The 23,021-nt window shown below is 32.2% G+C and overlaps 1 protein-coding gene across 1 annotated transcript in view; it reads right to left on the bottom strand.

Annotated features, from left to right (window-relative positions):
- LOC127727795 (mucin-16-like) overlaps positions 1-23,021 on the bottom strand; it is a 198,982-nt gene that overhangs the window by 71,970 nt on the left and 103,991 nt on the right. Inside the window, exons 50-64 of the mRNA XM_052234911.1 lie at positions 15,153-15,605; positions 14,491-14,562; positions 9,673-9,950; positions 9,258-9,399; positions 7,166-7,615; positions 6,505-6,576; positions 5,997-6,274; positions 5,582-5,723; positions 4,262-4,714; positions 3,599-3,670; positions 3,090-3,367; positions 2,829-2,970; positions 1,594-2,025; positions 568-639; positions 62-339 (exon numbers count right to left, since the gene is read on the bottom strand). Coding sequence (XP_052090871.1) covers positions 62-339; positions 568-639; positions 1,594-2,025; positions 2,829-2,970; positions 3,090-3,367; positions 3,599-3,670; positions 4,262-4,714; positions 5,582-5,723; positions 5,997-6,274; positions 6,505-6,576; positions 7,166-7,615; positions 9,258-9,399; positions 9,673-9,950; positions 14,491-14,562; positions 15,153-15,605 — 3,614 coding nt within the window. The remainder of the gene's footprint in view (positions 1-61; positions 340-567; positions 640-1,593; positions 2,026-2,828; positions 2,971-3,089; positions 3,368-3,598; positions 3,671-4,261; positions 4,715-5,581; positions 5,724-5,996; positions 6,275-6,504; positions 6,577-7,165; positions 7,616-9,257; positions 9,400-9,672; positions 9,951-14,490; positions 14,563-15,152; positions 15,606-23,021) is intronic.

Here is a 23,021-nt window from a genome sequence, read left to right as displayed (position 1 = left end):
ATAACTTTGTCAATTTTCACATACTTAAAGTAAGGTGTGTTTGAATAGTGAACATACTTACCGTTCTTTTTATCGTGGTTCCTTCAGCATTGAAAAATGTCACAGTGTACGATATTATATTCTCTGTCGATACTAATTCTACTCTTTGCACGGACTTGGCACTTGAAGGTGTGTATTGTATTACCAGTGTAGGCTTAGAACTCATCATGGGTACCAAACCCCCCGGTCGTAAGTTTTCTATCTTTGCCATGTCATCATTTACTTTTATTTCACTAGATGGAATTGTTGTTGGTGATACCATTCCCTCTGATATATCACATACTGGTGTGGTACTTGAAACTATAAAAACAAGTGTTCAAATTTAACTATTTATTATTATGTCAACTGGGTTCTATGATCTAATTTTTTATTCAAACTGACAACCTTTAGGTAGATACTTTTAGTCACAGTTTTAGATGTTTTAAATATCTTATAATTATGAGCATGAAATATATTTGTCTAAAGACGGTGTAAGATATTTGATCTTTTGATTAGAAGTACCAAGTGTGATTATATGTTTCAACTTACCCGTTGATGTGAGTGATGGGACTGCACTTGTCGTCGATACAACACTCAGAACTTTCATTTCAGTCGTTGTACCTGTAGAAGTTTCATACAAATACACATATGATTAACACTTCCATTCTATAAATCTAGCTGTCAAGTTTTATACCTTTGTCTTAAGTCAATTTCTTAAGATGAACAGAAAAAATAAATTTAGTTGATCTCTATATAATGACTATCAAGTTTCGTATGAATACTTATTTATCGAGTATTTATTCAGTTATAACTAAGATACATACAAATACACATTGAGACAATTTTTTCAATTTTCCTAATCCGTTTGCATTGCTGTTGATCAGATATTACAAATAACAACCGATAATTTTTCTCACTATAGTCTTAACTTATGTTATATAATGCTTCTGCTGTTGTCTGTTCTATGGTCGGGTTGTTGTCTCTTTGACACATTCCCCATTTCCATTCTCAATTTTATTAAAACAGTATTCTTTTTTTGTTGGCAGTATATATATATGCGAGACTTGATAATTTTTTAAGTTAAGCCTACGTACATATTTTTGTTTGCGAGTCAAGCAAATATACAAATGGCGCTGCTCAGTTTCAAAATAACAAGCTTTTCGAATCACTGGTAAATATTGATAGGGGATTGATAAAGGAACTAAAACAGCAAAAAACATTATATGTCCGTGTCCTTGTTTTAGAGATATAAGCTATTACAAATATGGCAGGGAGCATATACTCTCTTAATTTTTCATAGCTTTATAATTGACACGTTTTATTTCTCAAAATATATTAGAAAATAACAAGGATTATATAAGATTTTTACAAATGGCTTCTTATCTTGTATGTAAAAGATTTATGAAAAGAAAAAGTAGTGTTAGTAAATATCTTATGGCATTCAAATAGATATAACCAGATGATTCCGAAAATCTGACAAAAACTCTAAAGCATGGCTAGCAAACATCCTTAACAGCAAAGACTATTCAGTTCTACAGTTTAATATACTGACGAATAGAAAAATCACATGCATACCTTTTGGAGTCACTTGTTTTGTAGATCCTCTCAAAGGTGGAGTGTGCTCTGAAGTCAATTTCTCAGTGGACTGTACGCTTGTCATTTTCACCGATGTTTCAGTTGTTGCAACAATAGTAGTTTTTTTACTTGTTTTCTTTATGGTTGTTTCCACAGTAGTGGGCACAATGGAAGTAACTCCCTCTGATGAAATAATACCAGTGGTATGTTTGATTCCTCCTGCCGTAGTTGTAACTTTTGTTTTACCAGCAGGTGTTGTTTTTTCACTCGATATTCCTTCGGTGGATTTCGCTGATGACACGATCATTGTGCTTTTTGCTGATGTCGTCTTACCAGCTGCTGACGTCACTGGTGATTCTACTCTTTCACTCGTTTTAGTTGAAGCAACAGACGGTGTAGAAACAATTGACGGTATTTCATTAGTTGTTGTCCCTATAAAGATAGAAATTATGCTTTGTCTTTCCTTAAAATTAAAAGTTACCTGCTTTGTTTTTGCAAATCAAGGGGAAATAAGTCATCAAAGTTTCAAGGCTTATACTTTGGTACGCCAGACAGGTGAAAACTGTATTCTTTCTGCCTATTTCTGTTTATAAATATTTTTCAGAATATCATTTTTCAACGCTAATTTTTCTTTGTCACATGAACTTGATAAGCTAAATAAACATTTATATATATATATATATATGTATATTGCGGAAGCAAATTTTTGTTCTTACCTCGCCGGGATTCGAACTACATATATAAATAAAACTTATAAACTTCTCATGCACAGATATATATATTTTAAAAAATGCAAATAGTAGTAGAATGGCTACGTGGTTATAACACATTACACTGTCTATTTCTTCTAAGCTAACGTTTTCATGTCTTCTTGGAGAATCATCAGGATTATATACATCTTTGGTAGATTTGGATAGTAGTACCATTTGCAATAATACCACACCTGCTTTTTATACTGTTTATGTTTCTGTCAATTACATCTGGTGTGTTCAAGAGAGAAAGATATGTTTATATTTTTTGAATTTGATATCTAGTCTCAAGTCAACACAAATACTAGCTTGGCGTATTAAAAAACACTTTTTCATTAGTTGAAAACTTTACAATGCTCTTTAGTTATTTTGTTGTATTTTTTTTCAGTTTTCTGTCTCATTTGACGTAATCGCACATCTCTTTTCACCTATGAGGAGTTTATTTATCCCAATGTCAGTCCAAATTACATGTAAAAATTGTTTTACCTATTTCATGGCATGCAAATATTTTCAGTTGAAGATGAACTGGCTGATAAGAACTTTTCTTATCTTCAGGAGTAATCAAGATTTCTATTTTCTTCACATTAGGATTTCCAGCTACATTGTTTGCACTTTCTGTAACTTTCACCTAAAATAATTCAAATGCGTTAGGCTGGTTTCAATTAAGTTGCAATCCCAATCTTAATAATTTTATATTAAACAATTTTCACATACATAAAGTAACGTTTAAATAGTGAACATACTTACCGTTCTTTTTATCGTCGTTCCTTCAGCATTGAAAAATGTCACAGTGTACGATATTATATTCTCTGTCGATACTAATTCTACTCTTTGCACGGACTTGGCACTTGAAGGTGTGTATTGTATTACCAGTGTAGGCTTAGAACTCATCATGGGTATCAAACTTCCTGGTCGTAAGTTTTCTATCTTTGCCATGTCATCATTTACTTTTATTTCACTAGATGGAATTGTTGTTGGTGACACCATTCCCTCTGATATATCACATACTGGTGTGGTACTTGAAACTATTAAAACAAGTGTTCAAATTCAACTATTAATTATTATGTCAACTGGGTTCAATGATCTGATTTTTTATTCAAGGTGACAATTTATAGGTAGGAGATATTTTTAGTCATAGTTTTAGATGTTTTAAATATTTTATAATGATGAGCATGGAATAAATTTGTCTAAAGACGGTGTAAGATATTTGATCTTTTGATGAGAAGTACCAAGTGTAATTATATGTTCCAACTTACCCGTTGATGTGAGTGATGGGACTGCACTTGTCGTCGATACAACACTTAGTACTTTCATTTCAGTCGTTGTACCTGTAGAAGTTTCATACAAATACGCATATGAATAACATTCCCATACAATAAATCTAGCTATCAAGTGTTATACCTTTGTCTTAAGTCAATTTCTCATGATAAACAGAAAATACAAAATTTAGTTAATCTCTATATAATGACTATCAAGTTTCGTATGAATACTTATTTATCAAGTATTAATTCAGTAATGATTTAGATACCTACAAATACACATTGAGAGAAATGTCTTTTAATTTTTCTAATCTGTTTGGATTGCTGTTCATCAGATATTACATATAACAACCAATAGTTTTTATCACTAAAGAGACTTAGCTTATGTTATATAAATTTTTAAAAAATACATTAAAAGCTCAAAATCCATTATGTTTTTCTGAACAACAATGATTTCAACAGTATGGGTTTTTTTTTTCTTGGCAATAAATATATGCGAGACTTGATAATTTTTTAAGTTAAGCCTACATACATATTTTTGTTTGCAGATTCATGCAAATGGACAAATGGCAATACAGGATTAGAGTAGTTTTAACAGCAAACACTTGTCAGTTCTACAGTTTAATATACTGATGAATAAAAAAAAAATCAACTGCATACCTATTGGAGTCACTTGTTTTGTAGACCCTCTCAAAGGTGCAGTGTGCTCTGAAATAACCTTTTCAGTGGATTGTTCACTTGTCATTTTCACTGATGCCTCAGTTGTTGCAACAATAGGAGTAGTTTGTCTACTTGTTTTCTCTATGGGTGTTTCCACAGTAGAGGACACAGGGGAAGTAACTCCTACTGATGAAATAATACCAGTCGTATGTTTGATTCCTCCTGCCGTAGTTGTAACTCTCGTTTTACCAGCAGGTGTTGTTTTTTCACTCGATATTCCTTCAGTGGATTTCGCTGATGACACGATCATTGTGCTTTTTGCTGATGATGGCCCACCTGAAGTTGTCGTCTTACCAGCTGCTGACGTCACTGGTGATTCTACTCTTACACTCGTTTTTGTTGAAGCAACAGACGGTGTAGAAACAATTGACGGTATTTCAATAGTTGTTGTCCCTATAAAGATAGAAATTATGCTTTGTCTTTCCTTAAAATTAAAAGTTACCGACTTTATTTTTGCAAATCAAGGTGAAATAAGTCATCAAAGATTCAAGGCTTATACTTTGGTACGCCAGACAGGTGAAAACTGTATTCTTTCTGCCTAATTGTGTTTATAGAACTTTTTGAGAACATCATTTTTCAACGCTATTGTGTATTTGTCACATGAACTTGATTAGCTACATAAACATATATTAGACGAGTTGTATATATATATATATATATATATATATATATATATATAGATATAAAATAAATTACAAACTACTCATGCACAGATATATATATATATATATATACTTTTATAAATTGTTACTTGGATGTAGAGTTGTCTCATTGGCACTCATACCACATCTTCCTATATCTATATATATTAAAAATCCAAATAGTAGAATGGCTGCGTAGTTATAATACATTAAATATTATCTATTTCTTCTAAGCTAACGTTTCATGTCTTCTTGGAGAATCATCAGGATTATATACATCCTTGCACTTTGGTAGATTTGGATAGCAGTGTCATTTGCAATAATAACACACCTGCTTTTTATTCTGTTTATGTTTCTGTCGATTACATCGGGTGTGTTCAACAGAGAAAGATATGCTTATATTCATTGAATTTGATATCTAGTCTCAAGTCAGAACGATTACTAGATTGGCCTATTAAAAAACACTTTTTCATTAGTTAATAAAGTTACAATGATCTTTAGTTATTTTGTTGTATTTTCAGTTTTCTGTCTCATTTGACGTAACCGGACGTTTCTCTTTGTCTATGGGCAGATTATTTATCCCAATGTCAGTCTATGTTACATGTAAAAATTGTTTTACCTATTTCATGGCATGCAAATATTTTCAGTTGAAGATGAACTGGCTGATAAGAACTTTTCTTATCCTCGGGAGTGATCAAGATTTCTATTTTCTTCACATTAGGATTTCCAGCTACATTGTTTGCACTTTCTGTAACTTTCACCTAAAATAATCCAAATCTGTAAGGCTGGTTTCAATTAGTTTCAATCCCAATCTTAATAATTTTATATTAAGTAATTTCACACCTTTTCCACTGTAGATTTATTGTATCAGCGTACGAGAGTGTATAATGAAGTCAAATGTACAAATTATATACTGACCGTTATCGACACCCGACATATAAAACATCTACAGTGTTGTTTTCGCGCATACCGAACACCTTTGAGAAAAAGATGATGACTACTTAAAGTAACGGTTGAATAGTGAACATACTTACCGTTCTTTTAATCGCGGTTCCTTCAGCATTGAAAAATGTCACAGTGTACGATATTATATTCTCTGTCGATACTAATTCTACTCTTTGCACGGACTTGGCACTTGAAGGTGTGTATTGTATTACCAGTGTAGGCTTAGAACTCATCATGGGTATCAAACCTCCTGGTCGTAAGTTTTCTATCTTTGCCATGTCATCATTTACTTTTATTTCACTAGATGGAATTGTTGTTGGTGACACCATTCCCTCTGATATATCACATACTGGTGTGGTACTTGAAACTATTAAAACAAGTGTTCAAATTCAACTATTAATTATTATGTCAACTGGGTTCAATGATGAAATTTTTTATTCAAGGTGACAACTTATAGGTTGGAGATAGTTTTAGTCATAGTTTTAGATGTTTTAAATATCTTATAATGATGAGCATGAAATATATTTGCCTAAAGACGGTGTAAGATATTGATCTTTTGATGAGAAGTACCAAGTGTGATTATATGTTTCAACTTACCTGTTGATGTGAGTGATGGGACTGCACTTGTCGTCGACACAACACTTAATACTTTCATTTCAGTCGTTGTACCTGTAGAAGTTTCATACAAATACACATATGAATAACACTTCCATACAATAAATCTAGCTATCAAGTCTTATACCTTTGTCTTAAGTCAATTCCTCATGATAAACAGAAAATACAAAATTTAGTTAATCTCTATATAATGACTATCAAGTTTCGTATGAATACTTATTTATCAAGTATTAATTCAGTAATGATTTAGATACCTACAAATACACATTGAGAGAAATGTCTTTTAATTTTTCTAATCTGTTTGGATTGCTGTTCATCAGATATTACATATAACAACCAATAGTTTTTATCACTAAAGAGACTTAGCTTATGTAATATAAATTTTTAAAAAATACATTTAAAGCTCAAAATCCATTATGTTTTTCTGAACAACAATGATTTCAACAGTATGCGGTTTTTTTTTTCTTGGCAATAAATATATGCGAGACTTGATAATTTTTTAAGTTAAGCCTACATACATATTTTTGTTTGCAGATTCATGCAAATGGACAAATGGCAATACAGGATTAGAGTAGTTTTAACAGCAAACACTTGTCAGTTTTACAGTTTAATATACTGATGAATAAAAAAATCATCTGCATACCTATTGGAGTCACTTGTTTTGTAGACCCTCTCAAAGGTGTAGTGTGCTCTGAAGTCACCTTTTCGGTGGACTGTTCACTTGTCATTTTCACTGATGTTTTAGTTGTTGCAACAATAGTAGTTTGTCTACTTGTTTTCTTTATGGTTGTTTCCACAGTAGAGGGCACAGGGGAAGTAACTCCTACTGATGAAATAATACCAGTCGTATGTTTGATTCCTCCTGCCGTAGTTGTAATTCTCGTTTTACCAGCAGGTGTTGTTTTTTCACTCGATATTCCTTCAGTGGATTTCGCTGATGACACGATCATTGTGCTTTTTGCTGATGATGGCCCACCTGAAGTTGTCGTCTTACCAGCTGCTGACGTCACTGGTGATTCTACTATTACACTCGTTTTTGTTGAAGCAACAGACGGTGTAGAAACAATTGACGGTATTTCAATAGTTGTTGTCCCTATAAAGATAGAAATTATGCTTTGTCTTTCCTTAAAATTAAAAGTTACCGACTTTATTTTTGCAAATCAAGGTGAAATAAGTCATCAAAGATTTAAGGCTTATACTTTGGTACGCCAGACAGGTGAAAACTGTATTCTTTCTGCCTAATTGTGTTTATAAAAATTTTTGAGAACATCATTTTTCAACGCTATTTTGTATTTGTCACATGAACCTGATTAGCTACATAAACATATATTAGACGAGTTGTATATATATATATATAAAATAAATTACAAACTACTCATGCACAGATATATAATATTTTTGTTTGCAGATTCATACAGAGAACTCGGCTGTGTATTTTTATATGTTGGATTAAGTTGTTTTATGTAATGTATCCGTTTTTATTCTGTAGTTAGTCCCCACTTTGGTTTGATCATGTATATCTATTATATAGTCATTTTATAAAATTTACTGTTTGCAAAATTATAAATTATTCTAAATAACAAGGATGTTCTTGTCCCAGGCATAAAATCCTGGCCGTGTTAGGCGCAACTTTTTGGAAGTTTTGGTCCTCGGTGCTCTTCAGCTTTGTACTTGTTTTGGCTTTCAAACTTTTTTTTATCTGAGCGTCACTGGTTGATCTTGTGTGGACAAGACGCACGTCTGGCGTATTGAATTTTAAGCCTAGTACCTTCTGCTATCTATTATTCGTGTGTTTCTTTGTCCTTTATGTTCTCCCATTTATTTGTATTGTGGTCCTGTCATGTGATGTTGTCGTTTTGGTGTTGTGTTTGACGTTGCCATAAAAGCGGGAGCTTTGGCATGCCACAAAACCAGGTTCAACCCACCATTTTTTTCTTAAAATGTCCTGTACCAAGTCAGGAAAATGGCCATTGTTATATTATAGTTCGTTTTTGTGTGTGTTACATTTTAATGTTGTGTTTTTGTTGTGTCGTTGTTCTCCTCTTATATTTGATGCGTTTCCCTCAGTTTTAGTTTGTAACCCGGATTTGTTTTTATCTCTATCGATTTATGAGTTTCGAACAACGGTATACTACTGTTGCCTTTATTTATATATATATATATATATATATATATATATATATATATATATATATATATATATATATACTTTTATAAATTGTTACTTGGATGTAGAGTTGTCTCATTGGCACTCATACCACATCTTCCTATATCTATATATATTAAAAATCCAAATAGTAGAATGGCTTCGTAGTTATAATACATTAAATATTATCTATTTCTTCTAAGCTAACGTTTTCGTGTCTTCTTGGAGAATCATCAGGATTATATACATCCTCGCACTTTGGTAGATTTGGATAGCAGTGTCATTTGCAATAATAACACACCTGCTTTTTATTCTGTTTATGTTTCTGTCGATTACATCGGGTGTGTTCAACAGAGAAAGAAATGCTTATATTTATTGAATTTGATATCTAGTCTCAAGTCAGAACGATTACTAGATTGGCCTATTAAAAAACACTTTTTCATTAGTTAATAAAATTACAATGATCTTTAGTTATTTTGTTGTATTTTCAGTTTTCTGTCTCATTTGACGTAACCGGACGTTTCTCTTTGTCTATGGGCAGATTATTTATCCCAATGTCAGTCTATGTTACATGTAAAAATTGTTTTACCTATTTCATGGCATGCAAATATTTTCAGTTGAAGATGAACTGGCTGATAAGAACTTTTCTTATCCTCGGGAGTGATCAAGATTTCTATTTTCTTCACATTAGGATTTCCAGCTACATTGATTGCACTTTCTGTAACTTTCACCTAAAATAATCCAAATCTGTAAGGCTGGTTTCAATTAGTTTCAATCACAATCTTAATAATTTTATATTAAGTAATTTCACACCTTTCCCACTGTAGATTTATTGTATCAGCGAAAGAGAGTGTATAATGAAGTCAAATGTACAAATTATATACTGACCGTTATCGACACCCGACATATAAAACATCTACAGTGTTGTTTTCGCGCATACCGAACACCTTTGAGAAAAAGATGATGACTAATTAAAGTAACGGTTGAATAGTGAACATACTTACCGTTCTTTTAATCGTGGTTCCTTCAGCATTGAAAAATGTCACACTGTACGATATTATATTCTCTGTCGATACTAATTCTACTCTTTGCACGGACTTGGTACTTGAAGGTGTGTATTGTATTACCAGTGTAGGCTTAGAACTCATCATGGGTATCAAACCTCCTGGTCGTAAGTTTTCTATCTTTGCCATGTCATCATTTACTTTTATTTCACTAGATGGAATTGTTGTTGGTGACACCATTCCCTCTGATATATCACATACTGGTGTGGTACTTGAAACTATTAAAACAAGTGTTCAAATTCAACTATTAATTATTATTTCAACTGGGTTCAATGATGAAATTTTTTATTCAAGGTGACAATTTATAGGTAGGAGATATTTTAAGTCATAGTTTTAGATGTTTTGAATATTTTATAATGATGAGCATGGAATAAATTTGTCTAAAGACGGTGTAAGATATTTGATCTTTTGATGAGAAGTACCAAGTGTAATTATATGTTCCAACTTGGTATCAAACCATATGGGTATGGTCGTAAGTTTTCTATCTTTGCCATGTCATCATTTACTTTTATTTCACTAGATGGAATTGTTGTTGGGGACACCATTCCCTCTGATATATCACATACTGGTGTGGTACTTGGTCCGAGTACACAGTTATTTCGTAGTGCATTTCTTTTAGACAATAAATGAAAATTAAAAAAATCCCACCTGCGCTTTCTCAATAATATTTTTACAGTGTGTTGTACTACTTTTGGGACAAATTATATCAAAATTATAGAAAACTTCATCGGCTCTAACTCAAAATATGGACAATTTTATGTTAAGGGGGTCTTCAAATCTTTTGACAGCTTCCGAAGTGCTAATTTTTAACATTTTTCAGCTGGACCAAATCACTACTTTACTTTGAAATTCATGACCCAAATTTTTTTACAGTGTCATTTCACCCCCTACTTGCTATTTGAGTCATAAAACATGGAGAAATAAATTTGGAAGGCGTATAAAATAAATTAGCAAGTAACACACTGTCCACACTAGGGACTATATTCGTGGACAACGAAAATCAAAGGACGATAACTGTGTACTCGGACCTAATAGGGTAGAAAAAATTGACCAATCTTAATAAAACTTGGTATGACCAAAGCTTAATAAATTATAAGACTGCTTACAAAGTTTCATGGCAATAGGATATATATTAAAGACAATATGACTAATTCTATATTCAACTTTGCATGTTAAATTTAGACGTTAAAATTGAAAAAATTTCAACTATCAACGTTTGGGGCTTAAAAAATTAAAATATTGCAAAAAAATATATTTGAAATGCCTTAATATATAATATATTATGTATTAAAAGCAATAGAGTACTCATTTGATTTATCAGACTTATCATAATTATTAAAAAGTCAAATTTATATGAGCCTGTGCCTAATAATGGAGGTTTTCCAATGAAGGGTGGGCCTTACATGAAGATGTAATATTTTCCAGCAATTTTAAATTTGTAAAGCTTTTTGGTTATAAATAATCCTTACATATGTATTTAATGTACTTTAAATGGAAAGAAAACTTACAAATAACATATCATATTAGTTTAAAAGGGTCTTAGGCTAAGTAAGACTGAAAATAATTTAGGGTCAATTTAGGCCGTAGCACATATTTACATTTAAAAATGCATATTGAAGCTATAGGAAATAAAAATTTGTGTCTTTTCTATCATTTCTATACTCAGGTGACATGATACAATAAATCTGAGCACAAAAAGACTCTTGCATTCAACTTTATTGCAGACAGTATGGTCTGATATAAAGATTTTTCACTTTTTAGTGAAAAACATGCATGCAATTTTAGTCTCAACAGGCTTATATTTGAACCACTTGCTATCCTACAGAAGAAAAGAAAGACATTATGTGTCATGAAACAGGTACAAAAGACATTGTTAAGTGCTTTTTATACAAATTTAGTGAGGTCTTTATTATGGACTTCAACTTTTATGTTCCAAGCTCCTCACATTTAACTTGATCCAAACAGGGCGTTAGACGAGGGTCATATATACAACACATTTTGCACATATTGTATGAGATAATCTTCTTTTCTGTAGATTCAGAGTTCACAAATGAGTAATACAACTGGATTGAAGCATAGAAACACATATATTGACACATAAAAACCTGTCAGATAGAAAGTCAGAATGCCACTTATGCATCAAAATTGAAAAAGCTATAAAATGCTTACTTTGACCATAAAATGCCCAAATTGGTCATTTTTGCAGAAATTCTATGAAATAAAAGTTTAAATACTTTAGTTTTATGCTTTTTGACAAATTGACACCATCAAATCATTCGGGGAAGTTGCCAAAGTACAGATTCTATATTTCCTGATTTCACCTCTTAGGTCCGAGTACACAGTTATTTCGTAGTGCATTTCTCTTAGACAATAAATGAAAATTAAAAAAATCCCACCTGCGCTTTCTCAATAATATTTTTACAGTGTGCTGTACTACTTTTGGGACAAATTATATCAAAATTATAGAAAACTCTTTCGGCTCTAACTCAAAATATGGACAATTTTATGTTAAGGGGGTCTTCAAATCTTTTGACAGCTTCCGAAGTGCTAATTTTTAACATTTTTCAGCTGGACCAAATCACTACTTTACTTTGAAATTCATGACCCAAATTGTTTTACAGTGTCATTTCACCCCCTACTTGCTATTTGAGTCATAAAACATGGAGAAATAAATTTGGAAGGCGTATAAAATAAATTAGCAAGTAACACACTGTCCACACTAGGGACTATATTCGTGGACAACGAAAATCAAAGGACGATAACTGTGTACTCGGACCTAATAGGGTAGAAAAAATTGACCAATCTTAATGAAACTTGGTATGACCAAAGCTTAATAAATTATAAGACTGCTTACAAAGTTTCATGGCAATAGGATATATATTAAAGACAATATGACTAATTCTATATTCAACTTTGCATGTTAAATTTAGACGTTAAAATTGAAAAAAATTCAACTATCAACGTTTGGGGCTTAAAAAATTAAAATATTGCAAAAAAATACTTTTGAAATGCCTTAATATATAATATATTATGTATTAAAAGCAATAGAGTACTCATTTGATTTATCAGACTTATCATAATTATTAAAAAGTCAAATTTATATGAGCCTGTGCCTAATAATGGAGGTTTTCCAATGAAGGGTGGGCCTTACATGAAGATGTAATATTTTCCAGCAATTTTAAATTTGTAAAGCTTTTTGGTTATAAATAATCCTTACATATGTATTTAATGTACTTTAAATGGAAAGAAAACTTACAAATAACATATCATATTAGTTTAAAAGGGTCTTAGGCTAAGTAAGACTGAAAATAAATTAGGGTCAATTTAGGCCGTAGCACATATTTACATTTAAAAATGCATATTGAAGCTATAGGAAATAAAAATTTGTGTCTTTTCTATCATTTCTATACTCAGGTGACATGATACAATAAATCTGAGCACAAAAAGACACTTGCATTCAACTTTATTGCAGACAGTATGGTCTGATATAAAGATTTTTCACTTTTTAGTGAAAAACATGCATGCAATTTTAGTCTCAACAGGCTTATATTTGAACCACTTGCTATCCTACAGAAGAAAAGAAAGACATTATGTGTCATGAAACAGGTACAAAAGACATTGTTAAGTGCTTTTTATACAAATTTAGTGAGGTCTTTATTATGGACTTCAACTTTTATGTTCCAAGCTCCTCACATTTAACTTGATCCAAACAGGGCGTTAGACGAGGGTCATATATACAACACATTTTGCACATATTGTATGAGATAATCTTCTTTTCTGTAGATTCAGAGTTCACAAATGAGTAATACAACTGGATTGAAGCATAGAAACACAAATATTGACACATAAAAACCTGTCAGATAGAAAGTCAGAATGCCACTTATGCATCAAAATTGAAAAAGCTATAAAATGCCTACTTTGACCATAAAATGCCCAAATTGGTCATTTTTGCAGAAATTCTATAAAATAAAAGTTTAAATACTTTAGTTTTATGCTTTTTGACAAATTGACACCATCAAATCATTCGGGGAAGTTGCCAAAGTACAGATTCTATATTTCCTGATTTCACCTCTTAGGTCCGAGTACACAGTTATTTCGTAGTGCATTTCTTTTAGACAATAAATGAAAATTAAAAAAATCCCACCTGCGCTTTCTCAATAATATTTTTACAGCGTGTTGTACTACTTTTGGGACAAATTATATCAAAATTATAGAAAACTCTTTCGGCTCTAACTCAAAATATGGACAATTTTATGTTAAGGGGGTCTTCAAATCTTTTGACAGCTTCCGAAGTGCTAATTTTTAACATTTTTCAGCTGGACCAAATCACTACTTTACTTTGAAATTCAAATTTTTTTACAGTGTCATTTCACCCCCCTACTTGCTATTTGAGTCATAAAACATCGAGAAATAAATTTGGAAGGCGTATAAAATAAATTAGCAAGTAACACACTGTCCACACTAGGGACTATATTCGTGGACAACGAAAATCAAAGGACGATAACTGTGTACTCGGACCACTTGAAACTATTAAAACAAGTGTTCAAATTCACCTATTTATTATTATGTCAACTGGGTTCAATGATGAAATTTGTATTCAAGGTTACAACTTTATAGGTTGGCGATATGTTTAGTTATAGTTTTAGATGTTTTAAATATTTTATAATGATGAGCATGGAATATATTTGTCTAAAGACGGTGTAAGATATTTGATCTTTTGATGAGAAGTACCAAGTGTAATTATATGTTCCAACTTACCCGTTGGCCTAAGCGATGGGACTGCACTTGTCGTCGATACAACACTTAGTACTTTCATTTCAGTCGTTGTACCTGCAGAAGTTTCATACTCATACACATATGAATAACACTCCAATACAATAAATCTAGCTATCAAGTATTATACCTTTGTCTTAAGTCAATTTCTCAAGATCAACAGAAAATACAAAATTTAGTTAATCTCTATATAATGACTATCAAGTTTCGTATGAATACTTATGTATCAAGTATTAATTCAGCAATGACTTAGATACCTACAAATACACATTGAGAGATTTTTTTTTAATTTTTCTAATTTGTTTGGATTGCTGTTCATCAGATATTACATATAACAACCAATAGTTTTTTTTCACTATAGAGACTTAACTTATGTAATATAATTTTATTTAGAAATATAGTAAAAGCTCACGACCAATTATGTATTTCTGAACAACAATGATTTAAACAGTATGCTGTTTTTTTTCTTGGCAATAAATATATTCGATACTTCATAATTGTTTGAGTTGAGCCTACATACATATTTTTGTTTGCAGATTCATGCAAATAGACAAATGGCAATCCAGGATTAGAGTAGTTTTAACAGCAAACACTTGTCAGTTCTACAGTTTAATATACTAATGAATAAAAATAAATCAGCTGCATACCTATTGGAGTCACTTGTTTTGTAGACCCTCTCGAAGTTGCAGTGTGCTTTGATATAATCTTTTCAGTGGACTGTTCATTTGTTATTTTCACTGATGTTTCGGTTGTTGCAACAATAGGAGTAGATTGTCTACTTGTTTTCTTTATGGTTGTTTCCACAGTAGAGGGCACAGGGGAAGTAACTACCTCTGATGAAATAATACCAGTCGTAAGTTTGACTTCTCCTGTCGTAGTTGTAGCTTTCGTTTTGCCAAAAGGTGTTGTTTTTTTACTAGACATTCCTTCAGTGGATTTCGCTGATGACACGATCATTGTGCTTTTTGCTGACGATGGCCCACCTGCAGTTGTTGTCTTACCAGCTGCTGACGTCACTGGTGATTCTACTCTTACACTCGTTTGAGTTGAAGCAACATACGGTGTAGAAACAATTGACTGCATTTGGATCGTTGTTGACCCTACAAAAGTACAATATATGCTCATTTTTCTTTAAATTAGCAGTCACCTGTTTAATTGTTTTAATCAAAGTGAAATAACTCACAAAGATACCTGGAACGCCAGACATGTAAAAGCGGCTTTTTGTGTTTTATAAATATATTTGAAAATACCGTTTATCAAAGTGATTTAGTCTTCGCGACATGAACATAAATATTATTTGCCACGATGTGACAGAAGCAAGGGTTCAAATCCCGCTGAGGGAAGATAAAAAATTTGCGAGCGCAAATTTACAGATCTAAAATTGTTGGGCTAAATTTGAGATGAATTATATATATATATCTATCTAAAAATAGCAACAATCAACATTCAATCTAACTAGGCGTGAATCAGATAGAAAATAAACTGATACAGTTACTAAATTAAATCATATAAATGCCTAAGAATGTAATGTTAACACGCTAATGAGTGTTATAAAAATAGTTGTTATATTTTATGTATTCAAAATAGCTCTCTCTCTGTCTTCTATTGTGATTGTCCCAATTTTTGTTTACCGCTATTATTTGAAAGGTGATATTTTAAAAAGTATGTCTTGTTCTTAAGAGGTGTAACGTGATTGGGCAGTTTCTTCCTTTGGTATAAAATGACCAGTGATTATTAAGTCTGATGTTGAATCTAGTTTCCGTTTCGCCAACAAATTGCAGCTTGCAAGTTCCACAAGTAAGAATATAAATACAATTTTCGGTTTAACAAATAAATGTTACATAGATGTTGTATCGCTTCTTTGTTACTGTGCTGGTGAAAGAGTTTTCAGTGTTGGCAACTTTACAGCACTTACAATTGCTTCTTTTGCATTGTTTGTAACACACGATTTTAGAGGTCTCTTGTTTTTTTACTTTAGATGTTAGAAGTATATCTTTGAGATTTTTGGGTCTGCGATAAGCAATAACAGGAGGTGACGGACAAATTTCTTTTAAGGAATAGTTATATTCAATAAGACTCCAGTGCTTGCGGAAAGTAGATGAAATATTTGTCAGATCGGGATGGAAGGCGACAAAAAACGGAATTCTATTTGTGCGGGTAGATATATATATTCATAGAAGATACAACTAAACTGACTGTATTGTAAGAATGCTAATTAAATGTTGAAAAAAGTTAATTTTGTAATTGATTTATCAACAACCTTGGAAGTTTATACGATTAAAAAACAACATTTTTGACAATAGATGTAGCATATAGTGATGTTTTCTGTACCATAAAATTACGAATAAAAATCATCATTTATCACTAGCCCAGTAGTCAGCACTTCAGTGTTGACATGCATTATCATTGATATCGTTGCATTTATAAAATGACTGTTTAAATACTAAGGAATTTCTACCCCAGGAATAGATTACCTTAGCTTTAATTGGAAAACCTTTCGGATTTTAGGGACCTCAATGCTCTTCAACTTCGTACTTTTTTTTGCCTTTTTTACTTTCTTGATTCGAGTGTCGCTGATGAGTTTTTTGTAGACGAAACGCGCGTCTGTCGTTCAAATTTTAATACTGGTATCTATGATGAGTTTATTGAGGATTGATATTTCAACAGACAGTCAGTATTCCAATGGGTACTAATTGTGAACCTCACTGGCCGACTTGTTTTTGTACTCGTATGAAGCAGAATTCATTCAGAAACTTCTAAAAGACAAAAAGAAAAAGCACCTTACAAAATTCTTTAATTTTACTTTCAGATATATTGATGATGTCCTATCACTGAATAACCCATATTTCAGTCAGTACTTGCATCGCATATATCCCAGTGAACTTGAAATTAAGGATACTACTGATACAAGAAAGACTGCTTCATACTCTGATCTTTTCATCAATATAGACACAGATGGACGACTTCACACTAAAATCTATGACAAACGGGATGATTTCAACTATCAATTTCCCATTTCTCAGCAGTAGCATACCCCCTGCTTAGTCGTATGGTGTTTACATATCTCAATTTATACGTTATGCTCGTGCATGTTCACACTATACTGACTTCATATACAGGAGTGTGCTCCATACGCAGAAACTGCTCCAACACAGTTATTAGGAGGAAAGATTAAAATGACACTCCGTAAATGTTATGGACACCATCACGAATTGGTTGATCGATACGATGTGTCTGTATCTAAACTAACTCGTCTGTCTGCTAAATACCGAACGTGACCTATACCCGAAGATGACTGTTATACCGAGTGTGAATTTGCATTGCTATACGAAGGTGTCTCGGTATTTTGTACATCCAACATTCATGTATTTCTTTTTGATGTTTCTGTTATGTTTCGGTTGGATAATGTGTTATGTCTTATCGTTTGTAGTCCAAATAATTATAAAACAGCCTTTCAATACCATCATTGTCATGAAAATTGTTTGGACTGGATTCGTGAAAATAATTGTATAAAGTTCGAGATTGCATGTTCGTTACGTAAGTGCGTCACTGTTTGTGATGTCCTGTGGTGTCTATCGTTGATGGAAGATGTTCGTTGTTGTTTTGCGGTTTGTATGTTGTGTCGACTATTATATTATTTGTTTGTGCGTTTCTCTGTGATGAGTGTTCTTGCGTTTGTTTGTGCTGTATTTTTGTCACGTAGTGTTGTAATTTTAGCGATATTTTTTAACATTGTCATATAAGCGGGAGGTTTGGCTAGCCTTAAAACCAGGTTCAACCCACCATTTTTTTCTTAAAATGTCCTGTACCAAGTCAGGAATATGACAGTTGTTATTAAATAGTTCGTTTCTATGTATGTTGGCGTTTTTTTTTGTGCACTTCAGTGTTCCTGTTGTTCCTTTGTTTTCCTCTGATAGTTGATGTGTTTCCCTCGGTTTTAGTTTGTTACCCGGATTTGTTTTCTCTCAATCGATTTATGACTTTTGAACACCGGTATACTACTGTTGCCTTTATTTATCATAGTTATCACTATATGTTAATGCGATGAGTTAACATATCAAACAGTTAAAACAGAAAGGTTCAATTAACATTCAACCTAAATATTTCCTTAGTTTGGACGAAGGACGTATCAAATTATAAGCCTGGTACCTTTACAAAAGTATGAATTATTCGAATTACTAAGGATTTTCTTATTCCAGGCATAGATTACCTTAGACGTATTTGGCACAACTTTTTGGAATTTTGGGTCGTCAATGCTCTTCAACTTTGTACTTGTTTTGGGTTTCAAACTATTTTGATCTGAGCGTCACTGATGAGTCTTATGTAGACGAAACGCGCGTCTGGCGTATCAAATTATAAGACTGGTACCTTTGATAACTATTTAGAGCCAACTTAAAGTTATTTGATGCATACGATTTTAGACTATTACTTATCTAAGGGAACCATCCATGAAACTTTAGTCAAAGATATACACAGGTTAAAATGTGTTATGTATATGGTTCCAGTGCCTGACAGTAATTCTATGGGCTTTACAAATGTACCCATAAAATCTAAATGAAGTGGAAAATTATCTTGTTTGAGCTCTTATTCTTACAATTCGTAAAAAAGTGAATAATAAGGGTTTTATTTTTAAATAGAATATGTCATTGATTTCAAAAAATCAAAATAAAGCTTATTGGAAACAATTACTAGTACTAATTATTGATTAATTCGCTACGCGCATTCGTCAGTTGTTGCGTTGTTCGGTAACTCTTTAAAAAACTTTTAAATTCGCACTTTAAGATTAGTTATTCTATAATTATTTTTTCATATAAAGTTTACTTAATATTCTTCTTTGATATTTTGTAATCAATGAAACAGAGATATTTGATGAAATACTGTACATCAAGATTTTTGTTAAACTGCAAGCTTTTATTACACAAGGCTATTTCACAAAGGTGCCTTAGATGTGAGGTGTTCAGTTTAAAAAATGAATCAAAGAGGCAAATGGCTGGGTTGTGCAGATTGTTTCTTAAACAGTAGAGAAGGTCTATAGTAAACATTTAAACATATGGAAATATATATATATATTTTGGCATTGCACATTGTTTTGTTTTTTCAGGCTGTTTATAATGTCTTTAAACTTAATCTATCGATTTTAGTCAAGGAAACATGATTTATTTCTTAGTTGTAATTGGCTTTAAAGTAGCCTTTAGTAACGAGTACTCTTATATCGGTACTTTGTGTCTTTAGTCTTTTCTTATCTTCTTATTTTCTTTGTGTCGATTTGATGAGTCGAGCCCTTTTTAACTGATTTTTATAGTTTGCTCTCATATTGTGCTGCTACCCCCACTGTCCCAAGTTGGGGAAGGGATGAGCGCACGGTAACCTGTTTAACCCCGAAACATTCTGTATGAGCCAGTCTAATTCAAAAGCATGTTAATCAGTGGTTGTCGTTGGTCTCCGTTTATCATATATGTTTTTTGTTTATTGTTTTGCTCATAAATCAGGCCGTTGGTATTTTCGTTTAATTTGATTGTATGTTGTCAATTTGGGGAAATTTATAGCATACTATTCGGTATAGGTTTTGTTCATTGATGAAGGCCATCAGGTGCCCTTTAGTAGTTTACATCTACGTCATTCGGTCTCTGGTGGATTGTTGTCTCATTGGAAATCATACAACATCTTATTATTTTTATTATATTGAGAGCGCTAACAATACAATGTTCAATAAAATTCATGTTTTAAAGACAAAAAACTCCTGTACCATTATCTAATTACCGCTCGTGTTCAATCTCCTCCGTAACATTACTTATAATAATCTTTAATATAAATTTCATAAAAGTACTATTAGAAATTAAAGCAGCTTGAGAGCGCTAACAGTGCAATTTTCCATATATATTTGCAAGGGCATAACTATTGTTAACATAATTGATCGGCACTGATTTTCGAATTCACATTGCTGATATAAACCTTTGATAATAATTTCTATTTCCAAAGGGAATGTTCCTTCAAAATGAATTGATCAGCACTGATTTTCCAACTCGTCAGAGACATTGCTGACAAAACAAAAATCTTCTTCGTCATACATTTTTATAAAAACCTGTTCTGAATTGTAAGTGTGAGACAGCTCACAAGATCGGAAAGACTTGCAGACGGACGCACGAGGTGACTTTCGGGGACAATAACCCATTGTGTGTTTATAATAACTTCAAAACTGAAGATCACTGAAGGCCAACGCTTTCTTGAAGAATTATGATAAAGTTTATTCGTCATTCCTTGCATTCAGACGAGTAATTGTCTGTTTTATTTTATGAGATTGATTGAGTGTTGCCTAATAATACTGTCATCCTACTTTGTTCTAGACTGACCCTGTTTTTGTCAACTTGCTAGCTTTCAAGGTTACAGTTCACATGAAGATATATTTCCTACTCAGACACATTATTTTAACTCCAAGTCGAACAGTCAAAATACAGTGTGCTGCGCGAAGAAGCTGTAAATATCATTTTAAAAGTTCTTGGTTTGACCAACATGGAATCGAACCAACGATCGGCTTGTCACACGAAAGGCGAACAAGCTACCACAAGAAAAACCAAAGTAGCCTATACTCCAATGAAACTACAACTAAACTATATAAATAAAGCGAAATAAATTGTTATCGATTGAAATTTTATAGTCTTTATAAAGTTTAATTTCATGTCTAGTCCGTACCAAATGAATACAAAAGTAAGTATCCATTTTTCTATCATAAATTACATTCTTCTTGTTTATAAAACAAATTTTAATTATAGCGAGGTGTGTAAAGATGTTAATATCGTCCTGGACCGTTAGAAATCTTTCCTTAGTACTGGACCTAAATATCGTCCACCGTCAATTATTAATTAGAATGAATGTCGTAACATCATCCAAGACTCACTCCGTACTTACTGTACGAAATGGATAAAACGAGAAAAAGCTGACAAAAAATCCTTGGTTCTTTTTTTTAATTCAGTAATTGACATAGTTGATATTCGTATTAAACATTTTAAAGAACATTTTACTCCTAACAACAACCATATTAGCCCTATTTCTCGTATCAAACATAAGCTAAAAGAACTCTCCAAGAAATTTGTTTTTGTCCTGGCTGATAAGGCTGCCAATAATATCATTATTGTTTGACGTAAATTTTACATTGAGATTCTGCAAAAAGAAATCACGAATTCACCAACATTCAAACTGACTCCATTTTCGGAAAATGACATCTGTAACAAACATAAACTTTTAGCTACCTCTAAACAAGCAGAACCAAATACAATGAAAGTTCCAACTTTGTACTCGCTTCCGAAGCTGCACAAAACACCTTACAAATAAAGATTTATTTCGTCTTCAAGCCATTGTTCCACTACTAAACTGTCTATTCTACTTACTAGTACACTTGGTACAATCAAAAACCTGGTAATGAGTTGTTCAAATAAGGCCTTTGAAAATAGTGGAATTAATTACTTTTGGAGTGTCAAAAATTCGTTGGAAGTACTTGATAAATTGCATGCTTATATTGGTGATTTCAAATCTGTTCAAAGTTCTGATTTTTCTACCCTATATACCACTTTGCCTCATTATCTCATTAAGAAATAATCACGCATCTAATTAAATGGGCATTTAAAAAGTCAGAATGTGAATATATATGTTCAAACTCTTTTAGGTCATTTTTTTGTAACAACAAACAAAAGAACTTTGTCAATTGAACCTGCTTTGAAACGATAACTGCACTTGAATTTTTACTAGAAAACATTTTTGTTCGCTATATAGATTTCGTATATCGTCAAGTTATCGGAATTCCAATGGGGACTAACTGTGCACCACTTATTGTGGGCCTGTTCTGTATTGTTATGAGTTTTATGACCCATTGAAACAACATCTGATACAAAAATTTAATAACACTTTTAGATATTTGGATGATATATTGGCTCTCAATAATTACGACTTTAGTACGTACACTAAAGAGATTTGTCCTGCTGAACTGACTTTAGATAAAGCTATTTATAACAATGAACACTGCCCTTTCCTGGATCTTGTTATCTATATCTTTAACGGGAAGCTTAATACCACAATTTACGATAAAAGAGATGATTTTTCATTTCCTTTTGTTAATTATCCATTTTTAGATGGTGACGTCCCCTTGTCACCATCTTATGATGTTTATATATCTCAAGTTGTTCGATTCGCTCGTGTATGTTACACGTATATGATTTTAACGTAAGAAATCTCTGTATTACTGAAAAATTATTACACCAGTGTTTCCGATATCACAAACTAGTCAAAATATTTACAAAATTTTATCATCGATACAAGGACATTATTCGTAAATATAAATCAACATGCAGACATCTTATACGTTAATGTATTTCACATCCAATATTTTATGGTAATATTCTATACAAAGCACAAAAATGTCGTCATTCACTTCAAAAGCTAACCAAACCTTTAAACAGACTAATCAAGAAGGGATATAATTACGATACTGTTGTCAGTTCATTAAAGATGGCATATTTTGGAAT

Source organism: Mytilus californianus, unplaced genomic scaffold, assembly GCF_021869535.1.
Source record: "Mytilus californianus isolate M0D057914Y unplaced genomic scaffold, xbMytCali1.0.p SCAF_2, whole genome shotgun sequence".
In the NCBI taxonomy this organism is placed as follows: domain Eukaryota; kingdom Metazoa; phylum Mollusca; class Bivalvia; order Mytilida; family Mytilidae; genus Mytilus; species Mytilus californianus.
The sequence above is the reverse complement of the archived record's forward strand: the minus strand, read 5'-3'. Positions and strand labels throughout refer to the sequence as shown.